This window comes from Miniopterus natalensis, chromosome 1 (assembly GCF_054644295.1).
Source record: "Miniopterus natalensis isolate mMinNat1 chromosome 1, mMinNat1.hap1, whole genome shotgun sequence".
NCBI classification, from domain to species: Eukaryota; Metazoa; Chordata; class Mammalia; order Chiroptera; family Miniopteridae; genus Miniopterus; species Miniopterus natalensis.
The window spans coordinates 198,680,342-198,707,123 of NC_142081.1; the positions used below are offsets into that span (position 1 = coordinate 198,680,342).

General features: G+C 58.9%; 1 protein-coding gene across 1 annotated transcript; it reads left to right on the plus strand.

Annotated features, from left to right (window-relative positions):
• The first annotated feature begins 5,341 nt into the window (after nt 1-5,341).
• On the plus strand, nt 5,342-25,334 carry WFS1 (wolframin ER transmembrane glycoprotein). Its single transcript, XM_087828341.1, has 8 exons — nt 5,342-5,437; nt 10,452-10,684; nt 15,003-15,085; nt 15,686-15,830; nt 16,981-17,151; nt 17,812-17,892; nt 19,624-19,772; nt 22,594-25,334. The coding sequence occupies exons 2-8, from the start codon at nt 10,453-10,455 to the stop codon at nt 24,397-24,399; spliced, it is 2,667 nt and encodes an 888-aa protein (XP_087684467.1). The 5' UTR covers nt 5,342-5,437; nt 10,452; the 3' UTR covers nt 24,400-25,334.
• Nucleotides 25,335-26,782: the final 1,448 nt, after the last annotated feature.

The window sequence follows — 26,782 nt, forward strand, 5'->3', positions numbered from 1 at the left end:
TGAGGTGACCCTAGGGAGGTCCATGCACCGCCTAAGCCAGACCGACCGACCCAGTGACCTCGCGCTCAGGTCTCTGATGTAGGGGCGGCCCCCTCGGGGGCTTCAGTAGGTGGTGAGGAACTAAACTGCGCTCCGGCCACACCGAGGACCGTTATTCCGCTAAAACGAGACGCGCTCTCCAGGCACGAAGAGACCTGGAGGCACCGTAAACGCCGATGACTAAGTGACGGAGCGGATCTGAGCAGGCTGCACACTGTGTGAGCCCAACCACAAGACATTCTAGAGACGACAGAACTACGGGGACGGCGGAGAGGGCAGTGGCTGTCGGGCTGGGGAGAGGGGGTGAACGGGGGGCGCAGGGGACTTCAGGGCAGAGAAACTAGCCTGCGTGATGCTATAATGGTGGACACGTGTCATATGCACTTGTCCAAACCCAAAGAATGACCGGCACCCAGAGTGAGCCTCGTGTGAACTGTGGACTCTGGGTGATAAAGACATGTCCGTGGGTTCACTGACCGTAACGCGCGTACCATCTGGGACGCGCAGCTGAGAGCGGGGAGGCTGTGCCCGTTGGGGGGCAGGGGGACACGGGAACTCCATACTTCCTGCTCAGTTTTGCTGTGAACGTAAAACTGCCCTAGGAAATAAAGTCTAATAAAAGAAGACAGAGGAGGAAGAGGAGAGGGAGCAGAAGAACAAAGCAAAGTCAGCACCTCCTCCAGGAAGCCTTCCCTGACCACCACAGCCAGCGGCAGTTTTCCCCCCTGCCAGGAACCTGCAGGCAGGCGTGGCTTCCCCGTGGCTTCCCCGTGGCTTCCCTGTGGCTTCCCCGTGGCTATCCCATCCCTCTCCTCTATCAGGTGGCTCCTGTTTCCAGCTTCCGAACCAAAACAGCCATAAGCTCTTCCAGGGCGAGGAGGCAGCATTTCTGTCTCTTTCCTCTGCCTCTAGGGTGGCTTGGGAGGGAGTGCATAGTAGGTGTTCAATGCACACTTCCTCCTGCACCCTGACATTTATAAGATGGACTCGGTGTCATATGAGAGATGCGTGTGCTGGGTATGTGGACGTGCTCAGCAAATGTCACGCTGCCCTGGTGACACAGAACCCTGTGGCCTGTTTGCCATGAGTGGCCCCTATTGCAACGTGGCTGGGCTAAGGGGAGCACGGATAGCTGGCAAAGCACTGCTTCCGAGTGTGTGAGGGCATCTCCAGGAGAGACCAGCATTGGGGTGAGGGCCGAGGGGAGGCGATGGCCTCCCCAGGGTGGGCCGCGGCATCCCTTCAGGGCTGGATAGAGCCGAAAGCCAGAGGAAGGCGGGTTTGCTCTTTGCTTGAACCGGGGCATCCCTCTCCTCCCGCCCACAGACCTCGTTGCCCCGGGTCACGGGCCTTCAGGCAGGACTGACCTCCACCAGCGGCTGTCCTGGGCTCCAGCTCGCAGAGGGCAGGTGGTGGGACTTCTCAGCCTCCAGAATCGTGTGGGCCAACTCCTCACAATACATCTCATTCTCCATCTCCCTGTATGTCCTGTGGGTTCTGCTCCTCAGGAGAACCCCCACTAATGACTAATGACTGTTGACAGTGGGATGACAGGGACACGGGGGAGGTCCCCGTGCGGGCATGTGTCCTTCTGCCTCAGCGTTGCCTCCACGCCCTCAGTGTTCTTTTCTCCGAATGAAACTTCTAAATGTACTTGGTGACTCATCACAAGGCCCTTAAGTGGCATTATTTCTTCGCCTTCAGAGATGAGTAAGTGACCACTCCACTCATGGAGGGGCTCTGAGCCATGGCAACAATGCAGTGTGGGCGGGTGGGTGGGTGCCCTCGTGGAGCTGCAGGCAGGTGGGTGGGTGGAACAGGAGCCCCTGCTGCAGCACCCAGCCCGGGTGACACAGAGCTGTGTGACCGGCACCAAGCCCTCCGTCAGAACTCTGGGCACGTCTGTTGCAATTCCAAGAAGATTGCAGCATGAGCTTCGAGCTTGTGTTTATAAAGGAACATAGAAAAGGGGGGGCACTGGGAGGGGAAGGGGTCAGAGGGGGAGGGGGAAGACAGATGGGCCATAATTAAACAGCTATTTCCCTCTTAATGTGTTAAAAGTAATCAAAGAGCTCATATGCATATAGGTATAACCCACAGACACAGACAATAGTGCGGTGAAAGCCTGGGGAAGGGGAGGGGAGGGGAGGGGAGGGGAGGGGAGGGAAGGGGAGGGGAGGGGACCAAAGGGGGACATCTGTAATACTTTCAACATTAAAGATAAATTTTTAAAAATTAAAAAATAAAAACAAATGAAAGTAAATGGTAATGATGGCCCTTCCCGTGAGGTTTTACTGCCCCCCCCCAGGCACCAAAGCAGACCCTTGTACTTCCTCTCTCCTCCCATCCAGATGTGGTCTTAGGATGTTCTGTCCGCACTCCATCCCTTGCTCCCTCAGCTCCTGGGTTTGCTAAGATGGACTCTATTTTTATGTCCAAGGCAGATTTCCCTTACAGTATGTGGCATATATTTCAAGAATCCTTACTTAGCAATGACTGTGCAAAATCCCAGGCATATTTAGACTGAGCCACGTATTCTGCAAGGGTCCCGGCTCACCACCATCTCCCATGCGCCATGTCCGCTCGACCTTGAGATCGCGGATGTGACTGAACTGTCTCGGTGAGAGGGGAGCTTCCACGGGAAAAAGGGAACGAGGCTGGAGCCCTCTCTGTCTTGTCATTGTCACCGTGTTCTTTCCTTTGCCCTAACAACGAATTCCATCACAGCAGGGGATAGGCCCCTCGGTCAGATACTCAGAGTCCCTGGACATTGCCCCAAAGTCCCCTAGGAATCTGGTGCCACTCTGATTCCTGCCTTTGGACGTGACCGTTAGTTTTCGGATCTCTGCAAGCCTTTCTCCTTGTATTTGGAGACATCGCAGGCCGGCTGCAGCCCAGACGCATTTGCTTCTAGCATTTCTTTCATTGCTGTTTCCCCTCCAGCGCCTTTTGGAGCTCCTGTTCCTTACAGGCTGTATCTCCGGGCATGGTCCTGCAAGCCTCGCATTTCCTTCCAGATGGTTCTCACGTGTTTTCCCTGCACCTGACAAGGCATTTATTTACATCTTCCCCACCCCCACCCTTCTCTTTCTGCATTTGCCTACAACGGTTAAAGTTTTCTTAGTTCTGTGGAGTATGTTCAATGTTTCTATGCTCCAGCTAAGGCTCCTTAAGCAGCTGCGTACATATTTCTTGAAGTTTATTTTCTCTCCTTAGCCCTCCCCAGGAGGACTTATTCAATCTGTCCGCTTCCCTCCGCTTATTGAGTCTGCTCAGAGGATTTGGGGAGTGTCTTGGCCTTTCTGGGATGTATGTTCAGGCCCATAAGGACCAGGACATGGTGGTCTCCCAGGCCAAGTCCTGCTGGGGGAGACCTCTCTGCTTCCAGCCTGGCAGGTGTAGGGAGGGTGGCTGGTTCCCAAGGGTGGGCTGCAGGAGCCATTCAGGTAGGCCCTGCGTTCTCCGAGCTCAAGGAGAGGATGGGTGGGTTGGAAATAAAACAAACTCGTAGAGGTGACTTTTCAAAGAGCCTCTAAGTTCCTAATAGATAAAGGAGAGAGCAGATGGAAATCAAATTACAATAGCAAAGAGACCATTTTTCAGTTACCATATTAGGAAAGAGTTGTTTTAAAAAAAAAAAAAAAAAAATGGTAATTCCCCAAATCCCTCAGAGGCAAACTACAAACAACTTTGAGAAACATGTTTTGGTAAAATGTATCTTTAGATATGAAAAAGTCCACCAGGATCCAATGCTTCTGTTCCTAAGACTTTACATGTACAGGGATCACGGGATCATGGGATCACAGGATCACAGGGATGTTGCCCCAGTGAAACAGCCACACGCGCACACATACACATGCAGTGTAACCAGCGACTCTTGGAGACCCTTTCTTAGATACGCAGAGACCCCAAGATGTGAACAGCAATAGCCTTTGAGTAATTTTTTCTTCTTTCTACTTTTTTTAATTGTCCAAATTTTCTGTAATTAGTATAAGGAGGGAAATAACTATCTATGTCGGAGCCTCAATTTGCTCATCAATAAAAGAGAGTCAGTGCCACCTGCCTCTTTGGGTCGTTGGGGTAAAACGAAAAACCTCAGGGCATGAGAGGCCCCACACCGAGCCTGAGGCAGGAGGGGTGCCGCTCAGTGCCAGTTTCCTTCCTCTGTGAGCCCCGCGGTATTAGATGAGAAGAGGGGAGAGGGTGGGGTGCAGCGGGCAGCTGGGGGGTCAAGTGAGGTGACTGACAGGAACCATGCAGCTTTGACAAATGTCCCGTGTGGGGGGGGTGCAGTGGCCAGAACTCATCTCCAAAAGCACCCGGAATCTTTGCTCCCTAGGCGTTGGTAACATGCCCCTGGCAGCCACTGTGAGCTCAGGCTGGCTGTGAGGTCCCCACCTGGAGCAGAGGACAGGCTGGGGGCCCTCAGGCCAGGGGCTGGGGGCTCACAGCCTCAAGGGCCCCACAGTTGCACGGGTGGACCTTTGCACCTCTCACACGTGGGGCAGGACCAAGGAGGAGGGTTTCCGAGCTGCGAGCCTCGCATCACCCCCTGGGCTAACATATATTCTTAGACGCACCCCACGATTACCCCGTGACTGCCACGTGCATTTGACTTTGTGCGTTTAAAGCCACCCATGGCTACGTGCACGCATTTAAATGCGCACCTTTTTGCAACCCGGCCGCGCTCTGGCGCCGAGGGAGCGCTCAGCCTGCACGTTAATGCTGCAGCGGCGAGGCCACCTGAAGTTGGGGGGCAGAGTGGCGGGCGAAAGGGGGCACGAGTTTAGTCCAAGGGTCCACCCGACCACTTGCTGCAGACTGAGGGCAGAGGTCTCGCCGGGGCGGGGCGGGGCGGGGCGGGGCGGGGCGGGGCGGGGCGGGGCCGAGGCCCGAGTCCGCTCGGAAACTTTCGTGGTTGGACCCGTTGCCCCGCCGCCCTCCGGTCTGGCCGCGCGGGGGACTCGTCGGCGAGGGCGAGGCGAGGCACACGGTGATTGGCGGAGGTTCGCAGTGATTGACAGGCGCGCCGGCCGCTCAGCGGGCCGAGCCGGCGCCGCGTCCCCCCAGCCGCGTCAGGAGTGGAGCGCGGCCTGTGGGCCCGCCCCCGGGCCCGCCCCTCTCGGCGCGGTGGGCGGGGCTCCGCGGCTCTCGGGCTCTCGGGCTCTCGGGCTCTCGGGCTCTCGGGCTCTCGGGCTCTCGGGCTCTCGGGCTCTCGGGCTCTCGGGCTCTCGGGCTCTCGGGCTCTCGGGCTCCCCGGCTCCCGCCGCAGCTGGCGCCGCCCGCTGGTCCCGGCCGCTTCCCTTCGGCCCCGCGAGTCCGGCTCCTTCCGACAACTTCGCCGCGCGCGGGGAGGCCCGGGAGCGTCGCGGCCCGCGTGCGGCCCCCTGGCGGGCGGGTGAGTACTTGGGGACCGGGGCCGGCCGCGCGGGGCGTTGGAGAGAGACGCGGGGCGCCGGGAGTCGCCGCCCGTCTCGGGCCTCAGTTTCCTCGTGGGAGCCGAGGGCCGGCTGGCACCAGCGGACCCCCTGCAAGTTCCTCAGAACTTGGAGGGCGGGGGTCCCCCGGCTCCGCGGCGCCCCCTGCCTGGGTGCGGTCTGCCTAGCGGGGCGAGCGCCCCCGGAGCCCCAGCGCCCCGGGAATCGCGGGGCGCCGCGCGCTCAGAGCCCCGCACGCCCGCGAGACCCCGTTGCGGGGCGAGAGCGGGCCGAAAGGCGGGGGTCCGGCGGGTGCGAGGCCGCCCCGTCCCGAGTTGCCCCGTCACGGCCCTGCCCCCGCGGCCGGTGGGACGGGCGGCCCTCGGTTCCCGCCGGGCTGGGGGCGGGCGCCGGGGCCCCGAGGGGGCGCGAGGGGGTGGGGGAGGGCTCAGGCCCCCGTGGGACCGGCCCGCCCCAGCAGCAGCCCCCTGGGAACCCGCGTGGGCGCTGCCCCTCCCCCACTCCTCCTGGCGAAGGGGGGGCCCTGGCCCCCCGGAACGGTTTCTGTTTTGAAAGATGGATGCTCCCCGGGAAATCCCGCCCAGCCCTGCTGGGCTTGATGTTAGGGCATTTTAAGGACCTCACATCTGTGCAGTACTGAACTCCGCGGGTCGTCCTAGGGTAGGGATCGTAGCTCCACTTCACGCGCGGGCCGAGGCCGCGGGGATTTGGTGACCTGCCCGCGCGGCGCGGCCCCGCCTCTCCTCACCTTGGACCGTGACCCCTGGAGTTCAGCCCCGTGGGAAGGGCTTTCCCTTCCGCCGGGTCCATCGCTCACAGAGGCCCTGGTACCCCTGCGCTGGCCGCCTGCCCTCCCTGCAGCCCAGCGAGGGAGCGGTTCTGGAAGCCGAGGCCGCGCCGGCCAGTGTCCTCTCCTGGGAGTCTCCTGGGAGCCCCGGGGCGGCTGACCAGGGATTTTGACAGAGGCTCCTTTGTCTTCCCCCCGCCCCCAGCAGGTGGACACAGACGTGGCTGGCCCACGGCCTCTCACCTTCCTCCCCAGGATGGAAGAGTATGTGAAGGGGCATCAGGCCCAGGCCTCCTCTGCCTTCCCAAGCCAGGGCGGGACAGGTCACAGAGGGGAGCCTCGCCCAGTCCTGGCCCCCCAAAACGCCTATGCTGTAGGACAGACCAAGCCCTGGTCCGCAGTGGTGGTGACCAGAAGAATCCTAATGCAGAGGGAGCCCTGTGCTTCATACCACCCCCTCTCTTCTCCCCCATCCTCACCTCAGAAAGTGGCACCACCAGTCCTGAGGTGCAGATGCAGCCACCCTCTTCCCCACCCCTCCCATTCAGGTGGTGACGCTCCAGAGCTGTGCTCAGATGCCTGGGCTGGGCCAGGCCTCCTCACCTTTCCCTGGACAGCCTCCAGGCTCCTTTCCTGGTGCTCCCATCATGTCCCCACATAGCCCCAATGGTTAACTGCCACTTCCCTGCTCAGCACCAGCCTGCACTTCCTCTGGTCCTAAACCTGGCACTCATCCAGGCCCTCAGGACCTTCCCTTGCCACCCAGACAGCCTCTTCTCCCATTCCTGTGTCCCCTCCCCCAGAGATCACTTCTCAGCCACCTTCACCCTCCTGGCCACAGTGCTGGCTCACTCGCCCTCACTGCCTTTTTTCCTGGGCAGTCCCTGCTGGAATGTCCCACACCCCCCTTCCTCCACCCTTGCCTGGCTCAGGCCTGCTGGTCCTGAAGGCTCAGTCCAGGCCTCTTCCAGAATCCCTACCCCACCCCCTTTCCTCTGGGTGACAGACACTGTTTCCAGCTGAGTGAGGCCCTACGCTCTGACTCTGTAGTTCTCTTTAGGTGTCCTTCACATCTAGACTGAGCTCTCCAAGGCCGGCCCCACAGGAGCTCTCTCTGGGCAGGGAGTCCCGAGAAGTGCCTGGCATGGGATGGGGCCCAGTGCAGACCAGGTGCCAGGTGTATGGGGGTGCTTAGCCACTGGGGAGATAGTGTGGCTTTCCATGGTCACTACCCTGGACATTCCCAGTGACTCCCCCTTTGTTCCTGTGAACTTGGCACTTGAGAATGTTCCTTGGTTTGGCCCTTAGTACCCTGGGGCAAAAATAGGTACATGGGAGCCTCCAAGGACCTTGTGTCCTTGTCTTGAGGAGCCACCCTGTGCCAGGGGGCTCAGCCGGAGCAGACTTCCCAGGCCCTGGGAACCACCCCAGGGCCACTCACTTAAGAGCTTGGTCACAAATTTTAAAGTAACATTTTGTTGTAATTCCAAAAATCTTGCACATTCATTATACAAAATTAGGGAAAATACTTTTAGAAAAAGAATAAAGTAAAAACACCTGTAATCTCTCCACCCAGAGATAGTCAGGATTTACCTTTTTGGAGGCATTTTCTTTTATCTTTTTCTGCAGATAAACTTTGTTTTCATCCTAAATAGACTCAGGCTACTATGGCATGTTGCTGTAGATCCTGCTTAACAGTGTTACACACACATTTTCCCCACATTTAAATGTTCGTATGCACTATACAGCTGTTAACAGCTGTAGCACCATATGGAGGGGGTGTAGCATTCATAACTGCCTCTCTGGACGATTCTGGGAAGTATAGCGTGACAGACACTAGGAAGAGGGCTCCGCAGGGCAGAGGCATGGAGGTTAGCAGCGTGTAGATGTAGAGGAACACCGGGTTTGAGAGAGAGTGGACCCCGGAAGAGAAAGTGTAGGGAGGGGTCGGGTTGCAGAGGCCCCTTTTTCAGAAACTCGCCGAGGTTTTGCAGATTGGAATTCCAGCTCTCACCCTGATCTGTGTGGCCTCGAGCAGGAGTCAAACCTTCCTGGACCCATGTTTCCCCATCCATGAAATGGGGTAGGGGTTGAAGGATGAGCCATTTCTCCATCCATAACACCAGGATATTACTGCCTACCTGCTAGGCGAAACGAGGAACCCCGAGAAGTCTGTGGGAAGCGCTGGGAACAGAGCTCATGCCAGAAACATGTTTGTCGTCATTAGCGACACAAATGCTTGGTGTAAGTCAGCTATCATTTGGGCAAGCTGCCCTTGGCCATTCTAAGAAGGTGGCACTTGATTCTGGGGCGGCAGGAGCCACAGGATGGCCAGGTAGGACATGGCCCCCTGTGGTTGGAGTCCTGCCTATTACGCCGTTTTGGGTTGGCCAGTGGCCTGCATATGCCCGGCTGTGTGTGCCGGGTCACAGTTGAGGTCCCACCCAGAGCCAGGAGCAAACTCAGTTTGGTCTGCACATGCCACTAAATGACAAATTTTGCAGAAGTTGCCTCTGGTTTGGTTCCTGGAAGCCTGGGGTTTGGAAACAGACCGAGCACTGCTTTGATCTCCAGGCAGATTTGCGTGGCTTGATCGCACCCGGAGGGATGTTTTAAAATAAGGGCTCAGTCCCTGTGAGGCAGGAGTGTCCAGATTGGAACATGCAGGGGTCTTTGATGGACACGGATCCGACCTGTGGGGCCCATGTGTAGCTGGGAACGAGGTGGACATGGCTCATTTCTATAGACCCTCCAGAAACCTGTGTCAGCACCTGCTCCACCAGGCTGGGTGCTGGGAGCTGGGTGTTCGGAGATGTCTGGGACCCTTGCCCCTCTTGTGCACCTCATAGTTTGGTCTCATTTGGTCTTCACAATGCCCCAAGCATGGGGCAGTAGTCCCCATTTACAGTTGAGGAGACTGAGGTGCAGAGAGGGATGAAGCCTGCTCAGGACTGCACAGCTTGTGGGGACAGAGCCCAGGGCAGGGAGCCCTGGCAGGTCAGGTTGGGGAGCCTTTGCCTGCCCGGCACTCGGTGTCCTCATCTCAGTGAAGAGGGTGGATAGGCCTTGAGTCTGGGAGGGGCACGGTGTCCTCTGGGAGTCTGAGGAAGAGCCTCACAGGATCCCCACACATTGCACACATGGTCCCAGCATTTTCAGTGGGTTATGTCCCTGAAGCCAGCCAGGGCCCCAGGTTCAGCTTTCGGCCCCATGGTCTGAGCCGTGTCAGTGGTTGTGTCCATGTTGCCCCCAGCCGGTGCAGCCACTTTCTTGGACTGACTGAGCCCTTCCCCCATCATTAGCCGATCCTAGAGTCTGCACACTCTGGCCTATTCCAGGCGTCTGTCCTCAGACCACCACGCAGCTTACGTCACTCTGCTTTTCTGTGTGTGTTCCTCTCTGGTGGCACTTGAGACCTTTGTCCTTTGGTTCTGGCCTGGAGTTGGGCAGATCTAAATTCTGGTCCCACCAGCTTTGAATCCCCCCTTCCCCTCTGCTCCTTCTAGGGGGTTCTGAGGGCGAGTCCTTTCTGGCTTTTCCAGTTCTGGTGGCTGCTGGTGACTCGGGCGTCCCTTGGGTCGCAGCTGCATTATTCCAGTCTCATCGTGTGGCCTCCTGTCTGTGTCTCTGTTTCCCTCCTCTCCTTGCAGTGACACCAGTCATTAGATTAGGGCTCAGCCACACCCAGGATTACCTCATCTGAAATCTTTAATTATCCCCTTTTCCAAATCGGGTCACCTTCGCAGATTTGGGGTACACCTGTCGTGGAGGCCGCCATCCAGCCCACACAACCAGACACGCCCGTGCTCCACGTGGAGCATCTTGTTGACACCTCGCTTCAGTCATCATCCCTCTGCTCAGATGGGGGCACCCAGGCTGCATGGCTCATGCCCCTTGAGGTGGGGCCTCAAGGCCTCAGATGTTAGGGCCTGAGCTCCTGACTCTGGGACCTGTCGAGCTGGGTGGCCTTGAATGTGTTTTTTCCCCCCATTTCCTTGTCCGTAAAGTGGGCACGGTCTTGTGGGAGCTGTTGTGATGCTGCATGAGGTCACGTAGAGAATGTTGGGCAGCCCCACCCTGTTCCCTTTGCTGTCTCCTTTTTTAACCAAAAACAAGAGGGCTGAGCTGGGCTAGTCCTGGTGTGTCTGACCCACAGCTTTTCTCACCAGCAGGATGGACTCCAGCAGGATGGACTCCAGCGCCCCCTCTCCAAGCCCCTCCAGCCCACAGCCTTCGCCGCCCCCACAGCCCCAGGCCCGCTCACGGCTCAATGGCACATCCTCAGTGAAACAGGAGAAGAATGGGGCACCCCAAGCTCCTGGACCCCAAGTTGGACCTGGACCAGATGTGAGAGACTCAGTGGCCCCAGCGGTGCCCCAGGCCCTTCGTGCCAGGAGCCGAGAAAGGGCAGATGGAACAGGTAAGGGTTGGAGGCCTGAGAAGCTGGACTGTCCTCAACCCACGCTGGGGATGTTACATGGATTCAGGGTGAGCACAGAGTCCTCCCATGCGGTTCAGGGCCCCCCACTCACTGAGGCCCTTTCACCCCTCACCTGCTCAGTGAGCTTTGCTCCTGAGCCCCTAGATGGGTGGCAGCAGATGCCACGTTTCCTTATTTTATTTATAATCAAATGGCCCAGCTCCAACCTGCTTGCACTCTGGGCTGGGGGTGGTTCCGCACCAGGCACTGTGAAGGTGAAGGGGGAAAGACTTCCCCTCCCCCAGCTCTGGTCCCATGCTCTGGGCAGCACTTGGGGAAGCCCATGTTGTCCCCTCTCCCCCATGGCCACTCCTGGGCCATATGGTCAGGCAGCCCTGTTTGGTCTGGGGGCCCCACGTGGCCACCCTCAGAGCCAGCTGCCATAGTGGAATGCGCCTGGGGCCAGCCCAGGTCTCCACTCCCTCTGACCACTGTTCTCCATCCCAAGCTGGGCTGCTAAGAGCTGTCCCCGCTCCAGTCCGTTCTTAGAACTCCTCAGGTTTCCACTCCCCACACCTTCCCAGGAGGTGTCTTCAGAGCAGAGGTGAGACAGTGAGGACTCAGGTGGGACAGGGCAGCTGGTCACAGTGCTGGCTGCCTGCTGACATTGCAGGGGCGCTAGGGTTTGGTCCATCTTCTGTCCACCTGTGGCCCTGAGTGGCTGTGGGAGGCATAGGTGAGTCAGACCTGCCCCAAAGAGTCCACAGTCTCGTGGGAGCAGAGGGAGGCCTGGGGCCTGTGGAGCACTGAGGTGCATGGGCCTAGCCCTGTGTACCTTTGAGAGAGTTGCCCAACCCATTTCTGCATCTGTGAGGTGGGTTCAGTCACACTGACTCTGTTGCTGGGCTCATGTGTGGTTGCTGGGACCTTATGAGGTGCTGGGACCTTGTGCGGTGGGCGAACATTCCTCAGGCCCCAGTGCCGGTGACTGTGGAATCCTGCTGAGTCCCACCCCTCGACCCTGCAGGCACCTGCCTGGTGGCGCACAGAGACTGGCTGTCCATTGAGCTGTGGTACTTGATAAGCTTCGTGAATGTCACCAAGCATGCTCCTAGCCCTGGCTCCTTCACTGAGGTCCTGTTCAGACCTTCTCTTGAGGGCGACCCCTTGCACATTAGTGCATCCATCCAGTTTTATGACCCCCACTAAACTCCCCATAATGTTAGCTCAGGACTGTGTGTGTGTGTGTGTGTATCAGATTTTTTATGTCCTCTGAGGGAGACTTATGCCACAAACTACGTGTGCCTGCTTGCATGTTTCTTTTATCTCCCCCACCACCAGGGGGTGAGACCCTGTGACTTCTCTCTCCTATTCTCAGGCTGAGTTGAGATGGGCTACATTTTCCCCCCGGTGGTCTGTGTGAGTTAAGGAAGCCCCAGCCTCCCACTGCCGCCTGGTCACGCTCACCTCACCTCTCCAGCTCACCCAGCCTTTGTCATGTTTTTCCCACAGAGAGGCCGCAGCCAGAGGCACTTACCCTGGCTCAGCGAGGCCCTGTGCAGAGGCCCCGCACCTATGTGAGCACCTGTCCTCAGGGCTTTATGTGACCCCTACAGCAGCCCAGGAGGGGAGCACTGTTATTAATCCCACTTAGAGATGAGGACACTGAAGCACAGACGTGTCCAAGTGACCAGCCGCTGAGTGAAAGGTGACCCAAGTTTCCTCTCCTACCCCGGCCCTCCCAGCGGAGCCTCTGCCCTCCAGACTCGGTACAGCCAGCCGAGGCTTCCTACTCAGTTCGCACTGGGCTAGCACCCGCTTGGTGCCTTCTGATCATCAGTCTCCTTTAGAGACCTCTGAGTTCTCTGCTTTTATCTCCAAGCCTCTGTGTGGGCCAGGGCCTAACCCTGGAATCTCAACCCAGCTACAAATGCCTCCCAACCGCAGGGTTCAGAGACCAGGGCTGGGCTTGGGTTCAATCTGGCTGATGCAAAACAGCCCTGAGAGGACGAGTCAGACTGTACATTTCAGATAAGGGGTCAGGAAACAGAAGCGGGTTTCTGTTTGGTTCTGCCCCGGAGGGGAGGGGAGGACTGCACTGGGCATGAGCAAAGCAAAGATGGCTGAGATTTGAGCCCAGGCTCAAGGGCTGGCCCCCAGAGCCAGGCTCTGGTAACAGGGGTGGAGGCTCAGGCCTGCCCTCCAGGGACCCTGGGGGGTGGGTCACGGCAAATGGTTCACCAGCCCAAAGGACTGCTGAGTCCCTGAGGCCTCCCAGCTGTCTGTACCAGGCCAGGCACCCGCAGGACCACAGGGATGGTGGCTGGAACCCTTGGGTGAGGGTGCAGCCTGCCAGGAGGTGGTCCCACCAGTGTTGTCCAAGGACCTGCCCAGCCGGGTGCAAGACAGTGGGCAGTGGACAGGAGGGGAGATGCTGGGCATGTAAGGGAAGGAGGACGAGACTGTGCAGGTGTCCTGGGCACAGGGGCTGTGAGGTTGATGGCACTTGGGCAGGCGTGGAGTCAAAGTGTGGGGTCCAGGGTTAGCCAGGCCAAGTGGGACTTCAAAGCTCAGTTCTCGTGAGCACCAGCTCTAGACCAGCACCTCATACAGTGCCTCCTTCTCCATAAACCCTCCTGTTGGCTGGGTGTCAGGTTGCCTTGAAAACTGCTCTTGCTTGGACACGCAGCACTTTGATGCTGATGGCAATTCACGCCGGTAGGGTTTCTCTGCCTGTGCACTCCCTCCCTGTGAGCCTGAGGGAGGGGCCCAACCTGGAGCCCCCAGGCTTTGCATTCTGCCCTTAGTCTGAGTCCTTGGCCAGCACCCAGGAGGAGACCTGATCTTGGGGACGCAGGGGGCACTGGGGAAGGGGCAGCCATCCTGGGCCTGAAGCCATTGCCAGTGAGTCCCCTGTGGACCTCAGCGAGGACACCCAGTCTGAACTTGGCAAGGACTGTCCACCAAGAAAGCTAGGTGCCTGTGCTTTCTTGAGGTCCCGTGAAGAACCCTCCCCTTTGAGCCATCTTCAGCTCCCCGAGCCTTCTTTAGACTGGATGTGATCTCCCCTTCGAGCCTTGAAGGTGTGTCAACCTTAGGCCACTGCCCCTGCCACCTCCTCCTGGAATCCTGTGTCCTGTAGACTCTAGGGCCCTAAACACAGGGTGGGAGGCACCATTGCCACAGAGCTGGCCCTGAGCCGGGCAGAGCCTGGATGAACAAACGGAGGGCTGGACATCGGGCGGTGTTAATGGGGACTGTTCCTGTTTCCTTTCACTCTGCCCTTTGTTTCCAGAAACATCTAGAGAGTGAAAGTTTATTAATTTCTAAGAAGCGCCTACTATGTGGTTAGCAATGGTGCAGTCATATCCAGGTGTCATTGCGAGATGTTGCGCTACCTGCCAAAGTGGGGAGTGGCGATGGACGGGGGCAAGGTGTACAGTGGGGCTTGGCCCCTGAGTGTTGGTTGTGTAAATCAAAGAAAGGGGTGGGTAAAACTGGGTTTTTCAGAAACTTGGTTGTTACATGATCCACTGCCAGTGAGGTTAGAGTGAAACTGTGTAGCGGACATGGTGCTTTTGTGAATTGGGCTCACTTTTTAGGAGTAAAGTACAGCATGCGCCGTGTGGCATTTGGACCCTTGGACCCAGTAATTCACCTGAAGGATCTGCTGGGAGAATAGCACCCCCAGAATGTGCACACAGATGGTTTGTGGCCCCCTTTTATAAAGTTAAGGAGAACTGAGAGTAACCGAATGGCCTGGCGGAGAGGAGAGGCCCAGCACCCTGACTGGTCCCCTCAGTGGGATTTCTGAGCCCCTGAAATGTAAGTTTCAACACAGGCCAATATGGGAAATTGGTTATAGTCCACTGTTATAAATACAGATCTCTCTAAATGCACACGCCCTGGTTGTGGCTCCCAAAAACCGGGTGTGTATAGACTACAGCCTCGGAAAACACGCATTTGGTTTGTGGGGGTTGGGCATTGGGTGCAGGTTTGGCGTTTAGGTAGGGGGCCTTCAGAGCTGCCGTTGCAGCAGGGAGCTGCGGGCAGTGGCGGGACTTGGGTCTGTGGCCTCGTCCCGTACCCCCCCCCCCCATGCCCACCAGAGATCTAGCGGAGACTGAGCTAACTCCCCGGGCCGCTGTCCTTGCTCCTTAGGGGGCTCCCCGGGACATTCTCGCCACACCTTCTCTCGCCTCCTGACCTGGGTTTTCACAGAGAAGCGCGCTTCAGGCCTGAGTGGGTCCTGCCATCCTCTAGACCTCTGAGCAGCAGGGACCCTCTTCGTGACATTCTGACTATTTCCCTTGTTAAGGGCCCTCAAAGGGAGATGTGGAAACCCCCTTTGAAGAAGTCCTGGAGAAGGCCAAGGCAGGGGACCCCAAGGCACAGACGGAGGTGAGGACCACAGGGTCTGGTGGGGGGCTCAGGCCATGGCCCCCAGAACAGCAGGCCTGGACGAGAGCTCCATGGCCACGGAGGTCAGTGCTGTGTGAACGGGGAGTGGGGACCAACATGATGGCACCCACCATGTGCCTGGCCCCCTTTTACTGTCTTTCTTTGCCCGGTCGTTCCTGCCAACCCTTTGGGGAGGTTCGAATTACTCTCCTGTGTCCTGCTCACACCTCACACCTGGTCTTGGGCATCACCTCCTCCAGGATGCCTTCCCTGCTTCGTGCCCATCCTTGGTGCCCGACCCCCACTCTCATTGCATCCGTGGAGGGGGTGCCACACCCTCCTGATGTCTTTGAGGAGCGAGCACCCTGAGGGCCCTATGGCACCCAGCCTAGTGCAGACACCAGTGGGATCCGGTTCCTGCCACCTTTTTTCCTGGCTTGGGTGACAAAGGAGGCTGGCTGGCCTGGAACATGGCCAGGAGGGTCCAGGAAGCCCGAGGCTGTGGGCTGGGGGGGAGGGGGGGCAGCGGGGGTCAGGTCAGGAGCTAGGTGGAGGAGGAGCCCCACTGTGCGCAGGTGGCCTGACTCACGTCCCTGGCAGGTGGGGAAGCGCTACCTGCAGCTGGCGGGAGAGCAGGACGAGGAGCTCAACAGCTGCACGGCCGTGGACTGGCTGACCTTGGCCGCCAAGCAGGGCCGGCGCGAGGCCGTCAAGCTGCTCCGCCGCTGCCTGGCCGACAGGAAAGGTGGGTGCGGTGGGGCCTGGAGCCGCTGCCCGAGGGGTGCGGTGCTGCTTGTTTAGTCACAGCTGAGACAGTAGCAGCAGGAGCCTGACGCAGGCCATGAGAAATACGCCTGATTTCTACTCTCCTTGGGCAGAGGCTCTGGCGTAAGACAGACTCTAGGAGGGGTCCCCTGGGGCCTTTGACGTGGAAGCTGAACTCACTCCTCAGCTCCTGTCTGCACCTACAGGCGACACCCTCAGGGCTCCCATCGGACTGGGGAGTGGACCTCACAGCCGGTGCAGGTGCTCCCTGCGGCAGAGGGGGAAGTGTCATAGCAGACACCTCAGGCACTCGCTGCCGGGAGGGGGTCTGGGCAGCCGGTATGGTATGGCCTGGCCACATGTGGTCACTGTCATGTTGCCCACCTTTGGGAGACTTCGGGCCCTGGGGTCATGGAGGAGCCCACTTCCCGAGGGTTCAGGCCGCAGAGAAAGATGGATATGTGCATTATAAATGCCCTTTTTAATGGCTCCTTTTTCAGATTATAGAAGTATTTTATGTTTGTCATAGAAAACGTAAAGACACAAATTAGCCACAGCCCTGAAACCCAGGGAAAAGTACTCTACAGTTTGCTGCATTTCCTTCTGGTTGGTATCCTGTGTCCAGAGTTACGCTTATACAGAATCTGTTCTCCTTGGAAATTGGGCTGATGCTTTGAAAGCACGGAATTGGTGGTGGTCTGTTAGCCAGAATTTCCCATGGCCCCAGCCTCCTTCTTGGAGCAGGTGGAACGCCTCACGCTGGCCAGAGCTGGTCAGTACGGCCCACACTGCGAGCAGTCAGAGCTAGCAGTTCCCAGAGGCCATGAGGGAGCCAGGTCCGGACAAGGACCACGGGGGCTGTAAGGGGAGTGAGCCAGGAAGACAGGATGGCCACTTGGTGTGTCTGCTGGAGTTGGTCAGCCTCTCCTCTGGAGAGGGGGTGCCCACAGGGACTGAGGCCCCATGTCCTTTATAAACGGGTATCCTTTTCTGCCCTGGTAACCAAGGGGCCTGGGGAGCCCCTTGCATGAGTCCCTGCCAGGCCCCCTCAGGAAGAGCCACCAGGGCTCAGAGCGCCACTCAAGAGTCCCAGAGGGGCGGGGCGAGCCCTGACACCTCCTATCCCTTAGGCATCACTTCCGAGAACGAGCAGGAGGTGAGGCAGCTCTCCTCCGAGACTGACCTGGAGCGGGCGGTGCGCAAGGCGGCCCTGGTCATGTACTGGAAGCTCAACCCCAAGAAGAAGAAGCAGGTGGCCGTGTCCGAGCTGCTGGAGAACGTCGACCAGGTCAACGAGCACCGTACGTGCCTCCCTGGGGGTGGTGGGGGCCTTCCTGCCAGGATGTTGGGGCTCCCCTGTGGGAGCCCATGGGGGCTCTGGGAGCCTAACAAGGGGCCCCCGGGGACCTGGGGATAGCATGGATCTCCCATAGGCCTAGGGAGGGTCCTTCTGGGGACATCCTCCTGTGCTCAAGGACACTTCCTGGGGCTCGGGTAGGGACCCTGAGAGACATGCTTGATATGACAGTTGGGGCCACCCCCGGAGCCCCAGAGACCCCTGCAGTGGCCCAGCCCCATCCCCATGTGCTGCCCCCTCCACTGGGACACCCAGGAAAGGCCTCCTGGGAGCTTATGGTTTATTCCAGGGGAGGGTCATAGCAAGAGACAATGCCAGCAAAGGTGTTCAGGGACAGGTCATGCTGACCAGAAGTCTTGACGTGTCCAGTGCTGCAACTACATCCATAAAGGGGTTGAGCTGTGCCCAGGAGGGCACTGAGTCACCCTAGTGGGTGGAGGCTAGGAGGCAGCTGCCCAGAGAAGTGGCCCCTACAGTGGAGGCTCCAGGCCCTGCGGCCCCGAGCTCGGGGACCCCCAGGAGTGCACAGCTTGTTGTGGAGTGCTGCAGAGCATGAGAGGACAGTCCGCCCACCTTGATCCCCAATCTTCTCTGCCCCCTACAGATGGAGGGGCACAGCCAGGCCCTGTCCCCAAGTCACTGCAGAAGCAGAGGCGGGTGTTGGAGCGCTTGGTCAGCAGTGAATGTGAGTACAGTTGTCCTGCCTCCCCCTGTGGCAGCTCCCCATGCTGTCGTGCCTGGCGCCCCACACCCCAAGTCTACTCTGTCCTTCAGGGTCCAGGCTTGGGCCCCCTAGGATGAGGCCTGATGGATGTCAGTTCTGGGCACTGGGACCTGGGCCTTGCCAAGTGGGAGTACACCCCTTAGCGAGAAGGCAGACACAGCAGAGAGGTCAGCATGCCAGTCCCTGCAAGACAGAGAAACATGGGGGTCTGGGCACATTGTGGGCCTGAGCAAGTCAGCAAGGGGGAGGTGGCAGCTAGCAGGTGGAACGAACCAGGGGGCACCCAGCAGGGAGAGCGGGGGCTCTGCACCCAGCGTGGGCTGTCGGGTGTAGGGCAGAACGTGCGTGGTGGGGGAGGGGATGGAGGCTTGGGGGCTCTGGAAGCTCAGGTGCCTTCCTCTCTGTGCAGCGCCCAGCACGTGGGTGGACTCTTGGTCTCAGAGCTCTGGGATCTCATCCTGGAGGAGACACGGTGGGTGGGAGGACCTAGGATTGCTCAGCACTAATGGGAAGGTCCTCTCCCAGATCGGCCACCACTTTTCACATGACCTGTCTGGGTCTCAGTCTCCCCTTCTTACAGCAGTGGTCATGTTAGAGTTCCCAGGGGTTTCTGTTGCATCAGGGTGGGGGCGAGGGAGGGCTTTGTGTCGAGGGGACACACTTCCCATTCTCCCACACGCTGGTAAGAAATGTCTGGAGAGTGTTGGAGCTCTGGTGGCAAATCCAACACTGAGTGCGAGGGGCCCTCTGCAGGCCGTGGGTGACAGGGACACAGAAACTGTGCTCCCTGTTTGGGAAGGCACAGCACTGTACCTCCCAGTGTCCTGTCTGCTGCACCGGTCACTCCTGAGGGTCATCACGTGGTTTACTGTCTTTCCTAGCTACACGGCTCTGCCCTGGGAGGCTCCATCTCTCTAGTGACCCAGGCATCCCAGGTGCTGCCCTTGACTTCCCCGACCCTGTATCAGTGAGCAGCCCGCCCCGCAGTCCAGACCCTGTTTGCTTTCGTTGTTACTGTCGCTTGGCATTGTGCCCTGCACCTGAAATGCAGCCCCTCTGACAGGAGGCCTCGGCAGACACCTGGTGTACGCCAGGCCAGGCAGGGCCAGCCCTGTGTGTCTGGCAGCCTGTTCATAACTGTGATGGCTCGTGTCCGCTCACCCCACCCCCGGTGCCCTCTGCCAGCCAGAGGGGCGCTCCACGTGGACGCAGCTCTGGGTGCAGCAGGGCGTGACACCTCTGCTAGACTGAGAGCCCAGACTTGGGCACACGCTGGGTTTGCTGAGTTCCCATTCCACACGTTTCCCAGGCTCAGGACATGCTCAGTGCATACGGGTTCTCGGTGGGTGTGTGTTGGAGGGGTTGGTAGGTGGCTGGCAGCTGCCACCAGTGCTGTGAGGAGCTAGAGCTGAGGGAGAGAAGGTGGCAGACAGGTGCTGAGGCTGGTATCTGAGCTGGGCTCGAGGGCAGTGGACCCTGGGATGAAGAGCTGAGAGGAACAGCCTGTCGCCGAGGTGAGGCGGCAGGGGAGACCGCACTCCGCAGCCCTGTCTGCCTCTCGTCGGCCGGGTCCTCGCCCCCCACCCAGGACAGAGGAAGGGCTTCGGAGCCCGTCTCCGCCTTGCCCGTCACACGGGTGACGACGTGCTTGCGCTGCGGGGGGTCGCCATGCCGTGCTCTCTCGTGTTTCAGCCAAGAACTACATCGCGCTGGACGACTTCGTGGAGATCACCAAGAAGTACGCCAAGGGCGTCATCCCCACCAACCTGTTCCTGCAAGACGACGACGACGACGACGAGCTGGGCGGCAAGAGCCCCGACGACCTGCCCCTGCACCTGAAGGTGAGCGCACGGCCAGGCCCCCTGCCTCCCGGGCGGAGCGTGGCGCCAGCACTGCCGTTCGGCTTTGGTTTGGGTTTCGTCACGTTTACAGTGCAGGATGGAGGTTGGTTCCTCAGAGGTGCCTTCCCCCCAGAACAGAGCTGGTGCCCAGGACAGCAGGAGGCCCCGCGGGGCACCGCTTCCCCAGGTCTGCGGGGCAGGGAGAGGTGGGGCGTGCAGAGTGGCGAGGAGGTGAGCCTTGCTTTCCTGGCCTGTGGCTGAGGCTTCAGTTACAGACACACAGGTGGCCCCGCTGCCCTCTCACAATTTACCCCAGTTCATTCACGGGCTGAGTCACGTGGGCCCGTTGGTCACTTTGCAGAGAGCAGGTTTCCAGAAGCTTGGCTGCGCAACCCAGATAGGTTGGCCAGTACAGGGGCCTCGGGAAGACACATCATCACCAGGCCCAGCGTTAGTCTTGGTAGAGGGGACTCAGCCCAGAGGGTAGGAGTGGGGGACAGGCAGTTGACTGAAGTCCCCGTATTGGAGACATCTCGGTGTATGCGCTCCTGGGAGCCTGGGTGTGGTGCCAGGCCAGGGCAGCAGGCATGGCAGCCATGCTCATGGCTGATGGCTGAGTGAGAGTCCCCCAGGGACAGGTGGCATGTCCAGGGGACGATTCTGAGATGCAGGGCCAGGGCGGCTGAAGAACTTGATCAGGGAGGTCATGGCTTTTGTAGAAGGTCCATGCAGAGGCAGGCCTGGGCCCAAACGTGTTCATAGAGTGATGCCACGAGTGTCCTTATTGACATTCAAGGAGAAAGGCGGGTGCTTACTATGGTTCTTGGAGGAGACCACAACCCGGGTGGCCATGGTCTGGGGGTCCTAGTCTGCACTGTCCCGGGTGATGGCTGGTAATGCCTGCTCACCAGAGCTCTCTGGTGTGAACCTCCCTTACGAGCAGCAAGCACAGTGCTGTAAAATCTCTTAAGTTCTTTTTTGGGAAGAGAAGTGTAAAGTGTGTATTTCTGACGAAAAATAAACAGGCTGTGTATCAAAGTTGTCAGAGGCCTTGGAGTCCTTCACAGGTTTTCTCATTAAAAGTCCTTTGCAGAAGAGATGATGAATCATAGCAGGTGCCTTCTGAAGTTGAAAGGTGTCCCAGCTTTTAATAGCCTCTCAGAGAGCAGAGAAACGGACGGGTGCTCAGGGGTCTCCTGCCTCTGAAGGGAACAGTGGCAGGCACCTCGTGAGCTGGCACACCTCCCTTAGAATGTCCCGGGCTGCAAGCACTTTGCTTCTCCAGCCTTTGTGACAGATGAGACCCACCTGAAAATAAGTGCAGTATATTCTAAAACCCCAGCGGACTTTACAGATGATTGCAGAGTACAGCCTGCGAGTGTTTCCCTCAGGCCTACAGCATGCTGTCCAGCGCAGCTTCCTGGGCCTAGTTAGTTCCAGGCGGGCTCTTTGGGAAGCTGCTGGTTGTGACACTCTGTGGTCTTGGTTTCTCATGTCGGGAGTGGCTGACAACCTCGGACCTGGCCGGAGCACTTGTCACTGCCCTTTTACAGAATTTGACTCCCTACTTGTCTTTTAAAATTTCTTCCCTGATCAAAGAAGAGCATGTTTTCATTTGTTTGGACTTTCTCTGTGGAAGATGTTTTTAACCTCAGAGTTTGGTAGACCGCAAGGCATGGGGCTGGGCGGGGCTCCAGGAGGCAGAGTTGGGACCCTGCAAGGAGAGACCTGCCTGTCGCTGCAGCTGGGGCACCAGTGTGCAGGCAAAGGCCGGACTCCCGTGGACCCCCTGTTCTAGAACTTCTGTTGTCATTTAAAAGTTCTCTCAACCATGGGATTGTGTGGCCTCACAGGCAAAAAACAGAACAAAACAAAACCGCATGAATGGCTCTGAACATTAGGGTGGGATTTCAGATTAGAGGGAAAGCGCCAGATGCTTGGGGGCGCTGTGCCAGCTCACCTCCCCACAGCCCTTCCTTCCTCCTCTGCTGAGGTCAAGGCCAGGGGTTCCCTCTGCCCTTTGCCCTGTGTGCAGGTTGGGAGACTGAGACCCAAGGCAGGGAAGGGGCTGCATTTGAATGTAGTCGTGCGGGGTTGTGCCTGTTCTAAGAGGGATGGGGTGGACGGGTGTGTATAGGGGTGGTGGTGGCAGGTGACTGGTCTTAGGTCCCCTGACACCCGTGAACGCATCCCATCTGGGCCTGTTGCAGTTGAATCATCTCCACTTAGTAGAGGTGGCCACGCCCCTGCCCTTCCGTCCACAGACTCTTTTCTGGAGTTCCTGCTCCCACTGCCACTCCTGGGACCGTTCAGAGCCCAGTGTGGGCTGGTGGTGTACTGGTTCCGCCCCCCTCGGTGGATGGGGAGCCGAGGCACAGGGGGGAGGAGACATTTCCGGCAGCCCAGGGCACTGTTGTCCCGACAGCGCGAGACCCCCTGGGGAGGGAAGAGCGCGAAGGGCAGGTTCCTCCAGGCACTGGGATCCCACAGGGAGACCGGCATGCGTGAGTCTGGAGACTGTGGCAGAAGGTCAGCGTCAGGCACTGGCGGGACAGGAGTAGGCGATGGGCTCCAGGGGCCCAGAGGAGGTGGTCAGGACCCAGAACTGGGTGGGAGTGACTGCAGAGCGTGGGGAGGCTGTTCCCACGTGGAGAGCGCGTTACGGGTGGGAAGACCGCTTGGACAGAGGGCCCAGCAATGGGAAGCAGCCGGGGCATCTCGCTCACTCTGCCCACCGCTGGGCGGTTGACTCCAGGGAGTAACGAGGTGACTGCGAGAGGCCTCCTGTCCCGGCGCTGACATCGTCTCCCCCTCCCCGCAGGTGGTCAAGTACCCCTTGCACGCGGTCATGGAGATCAAGGAGTACCTGATCGAAATGGCCTCCCGGGTGGGCATGCACTGGCTGAGCACCGTGGTCCCCACCCACCACATCAACGCCCTGCTCGTCTTCTTCATCATCAGCAACCTCACCATTGACTTCTTTGCCTTCTGCGTCCCGCTGGTCGTCTTCTACCTGTCCTTCGTCTCCATGGTGATCTGCACCCTCAAGGTCTTCCAGGACAGCAAGGCCTGGGAGAGCTTCCGCGCCCTCACCAACCTGCTGCTGCGCTTCGAGCCCAACCTGGACGTGGAGCAGGCCGAGGCGAACTTCGGCTGGAACCACCTGGAGCCCTACGTCTACTTCCTGCTGTCCGTCGTCTTTGTGGTCTTCTCCTTCCCCATCGCCAGCAAGGACTGCATCCCCTGCTCCGAGCTGGCCGTGGTGTCCGTCTTCTTCACTGTCGCCAGCTACATGAGCCTGAGCACCTCCGCCGAGCCCTACACCCGGCAGGCCCTGGTCACCGAGGTGGCCGCCGGCCTGCTTTCCCTCCTGCCCACCCTGCCCTTCGACTGGCGCTACCTGAAGTTGCTGGGCCAGACCTTGGTCACCGTGCCCGTCGGCCACCTGGTCGTGCTGAACGTGAGCCTGCCCTGCCTGCTCTACGTCTACCTGCTCTTCCTCTTCTTCCGCATGGCCCAGCTGCGGGCCTTCAAGGGCACCTACTGCTACCTGGTTCCCTACCTGGTCTGCTTCATGTGGTGCGAGCTCTCCGTGGTCATCCTGCTCGAGTCCACCGGCCTGGGGCTGGTCCGCGCCTCCATCGGCTACTTCCTCTTCCTCTTCGCGCTCCCGGTGCTGGTGGCCGGCCTGGTGCTCATGGGCTTGGTGAAGTTTGCGCTCTGGTTCCTGTCGCTGGAGCTCACCAAGATCGCCGTCACCATGGCGGTCTGCAGCATCCCCCTGCTCTTCCGCTGGTGGACCAAGGCCAACCTGTCCGTGGTGGGGATGGTCAAGTCCCTGACGCGGAGCTCCATCGTCAAGCTCATCCTGGTGTGGATCACGGCCATCGTGCTGTTCTGCTGGTTCTACGTGTACCGCTCGGAGGGCATGAAGGTGTACAACTCCACCCTCACCTGGCAGCAGTACGGCTTCCTGTGCGGGCCGCGGGCCTGGAAGGAGACCAACATGGCGCGCACCCAGATCCTCTGCAGCCACCTGGAGGGCCACCGCGTCACCTGGACCGGCCGCTTCAAGTATGTCCGGGTCACGGACATCGACAACAGTGCCGAGTCGGCCATCAACATGCTCCCGTTCGTCGTCGGCGACTGGATGCGCTGCCTGTATGGCGAGGCCTACCCCGCCTGCAGCCCGGGCAGCGCCTCCACGGCCGAAGAGGAGCTCTGCCGCCTCAAGCTGCTGGCCAAGCACCCCTGCCACATCAAGAAGTTCGACCGCTACAAGTTCGAGATCACGGTGGGCATGCCCTTCGGCACCAACGGCACCCGAGGCCCCGAGGAGGATGACGTCACCAAGGACATCGTGCTGCGGGCCAGCAGCGAGTTCAAGGACGTGCTGCTGCACCTGCGCCAGGGCAGCCTCATCGAGTTCAGCACTGTGCTGGAGGGCCGCCTGGGCAGCAAGTGGCCCGTCTTTGAGCTCAAGGCCATCAGCTGCCTCAACTGCATGGCCCAGCTGTCCGCGGCCCGGCGGCACGTGAAGATCGAGCAGGACTGGCGCAGCACCGTGCACAGCGCCACGAAGTTCGCCTTCGACTTCTTCTTCTTCCCCTTCCTGTCGGCCGTGTGAGCGTGGCCCCAGCCGGAGGCGTCCGGGCAGGTGGCTGTCGGGACCCTCCTCCCGTGTGGCTGCCCAGCCAGGTGGCGCGACGCTAACACTGAGTGCGTGTGAGTGTGTGTATGCTCACGTGTGCACGTGCGGGGCCCTTGGTCACCCCCTGAGCGCCGCCCGCTTCCACTCCGCTGCCTGGAATGCCCAGCGTCGCTGGAATTGCATGCGCAGTCCTGACCCCGCCCGGACCTTTCAGAGTGAAGCCCTTGCCGGGCTGGACAACTCTGTCCTGAGAAGCACTGAGTGACAGCCTCCCTCCCGGCCCCTGAGCACTGGCCCCTTACTCACGCCTGTGTGGATTTGTGTTTGACTGTGCTGCTGTGTAAACTCAACGTGACACTTATTTATTTGGTGACTGCTAAGCCTTGACAGCTGTGTGCCAGTCCCCAGGGCCCTCTGAGCCGTCACATGGTCAAGGCCCTGCCCGAGTCCTTCCACATTGTAGGCAGAGAAGCGGCAGCTCTGGGCACAGCATGTCCACGCCAAGCTCTGAGTCCACAGCTTGCCTCACGCTCTGTCCGGTGGGTGGTGGGTGAGTGTGAGGGTCTCAGACGCCTGAATCCACCAGGACTGGGAAGTAGGACCTGGCGCGTCCCTTCCAGCCCTTAGGAAAGCTTGGCCATGTTCCGTAAGGGAGAGCGGAAAGCAAGGTCCTGAAGCAGCCGAAATAAAGCCTGTGTTGAAACCTGTCGTCTCCTCTCGTGTAAAAGGAGCCCTTCCTCGTAGGTGCCCAAGACTCAGCAGGTGTCTGCGCTCGCGCTGAATTGAGTGCAAGTGTGGTTTGTGTTACGAAGAGCAGAACTGACGTTCTCAGTAGTAGATAGGCCGCCTGCCAGTGAGCAGACCTGGCACCGCCTCCAGGCCAGGGCCCTGTATCGCCATGGCGACAGTGACCACGACCGCCCAGCCGTCGCTCAGGTCTACTACATCTGAAACACGCGTGGTCATGATTATTTGTGAACTAGATCACTGGTGAAATAGCGTGTAAGTGGTTATTCATGGTTTGTGAGACCATGGCCCGTGGTCAAGGCCGGACAGTCTGGCTGCAGCCCCGCATCCCGAGGGCAGCCCCACCCCAGCTCTGATCATGAAGATCTGAGGCCACGAAACGCATCACAGTTCAGCTTTACCCCCCAGACTCACCACTGATTGTTGGGGGTGAGAGGCCACTGGCACTTCCTGAGCCAACACAGGTGACATCCGATCCTAACCCTGTGTGAGGGGGGTGCAGTGACAACCTGAACCACAGAACCCCAGGGAGTAAAACAGGCTCGGGGAGGAGGTCACAGCACGTTAGCAACAGAGCCAGGGTTGGACTGAGGTCTGCCTGCCCCTGTCCCCGGGCCACCACTCTGTGCTCACAGGCACCCCAGCAGAGCCGCCTCTGCTTGGAGCAGAGGGGCTGGTCTAGTGAGGTTTGCTCTGGATTAGGCTTTGGACCCCAAGTTGTGCTTTTTCCATCACATGCCCCTTTGTGACCAGGAGCCATTCAATCTGTCCCCGGGCCTCAGTGTCCCCATCTGTGAAATGGGAAGCCTGAGCTTGGTCAGTGATTTCCAAAATTTAGTATTGAAACTTTTAAAAAAATATATTTTTATTAATTTCAGAGAAAGGAAAGGTCGGTCAGTCATTGATCGGCTGCCTCCTGCACCCCCGACTGGGGATCGAGCCTGAAACCTGGGCATGGGCCCTGACCCAGAATCTTACAGTGGTCGATGTTTAACCGCCGAGCCACGCTGGCCCTGGCTGGGCAGTAATAAAACGCTTTTTAGAAACGGAATGGTGTGCAGGACTCCAGCCCAAGTGAGGAGTGTGTTCATCGTGAGTTCAGGTGCCACATACACAGCAGATGAGAACAGGCAGCTGCTTAGTGGGAACCCACTCCTGGGCCCTCAGCTGTGACCTGGGGCAGGCTCGTGCTTTCCAGGCCTCAGTTTCCTCTTCTGTGAATTGAGGATATAGCAGGACCTGCCTCATTAGTTGTTTTTAGGCTTAAATGAGTTCATTTTCTTGCAGAGTGGATAGAATAGGGCCGGACACTAGTAAATGCTCACTAAATGTTTTAAAAAAGAGTTAAAAATGGAACTTCAGGGCCAGATGAATTGTCCCTTCTAGCTTTTTAAAAACTTACGTTTTGTGAAGATAACCATGTTTAGAGTGGAACTGGTCAGAGTGGCTTAATCCAGGCAGAGGGCCGGATGCCTGATGACGCTCTGTTTGCCCCTCCCCGACACCCCCACACACACCCTGGGAAGCACAGTCCCACCTTCTCCCTGCATCACGGGTTTCATCCCTCACGGCTGCACATTCAGGAAAACTTGGCCAATACCTGTGACCTACC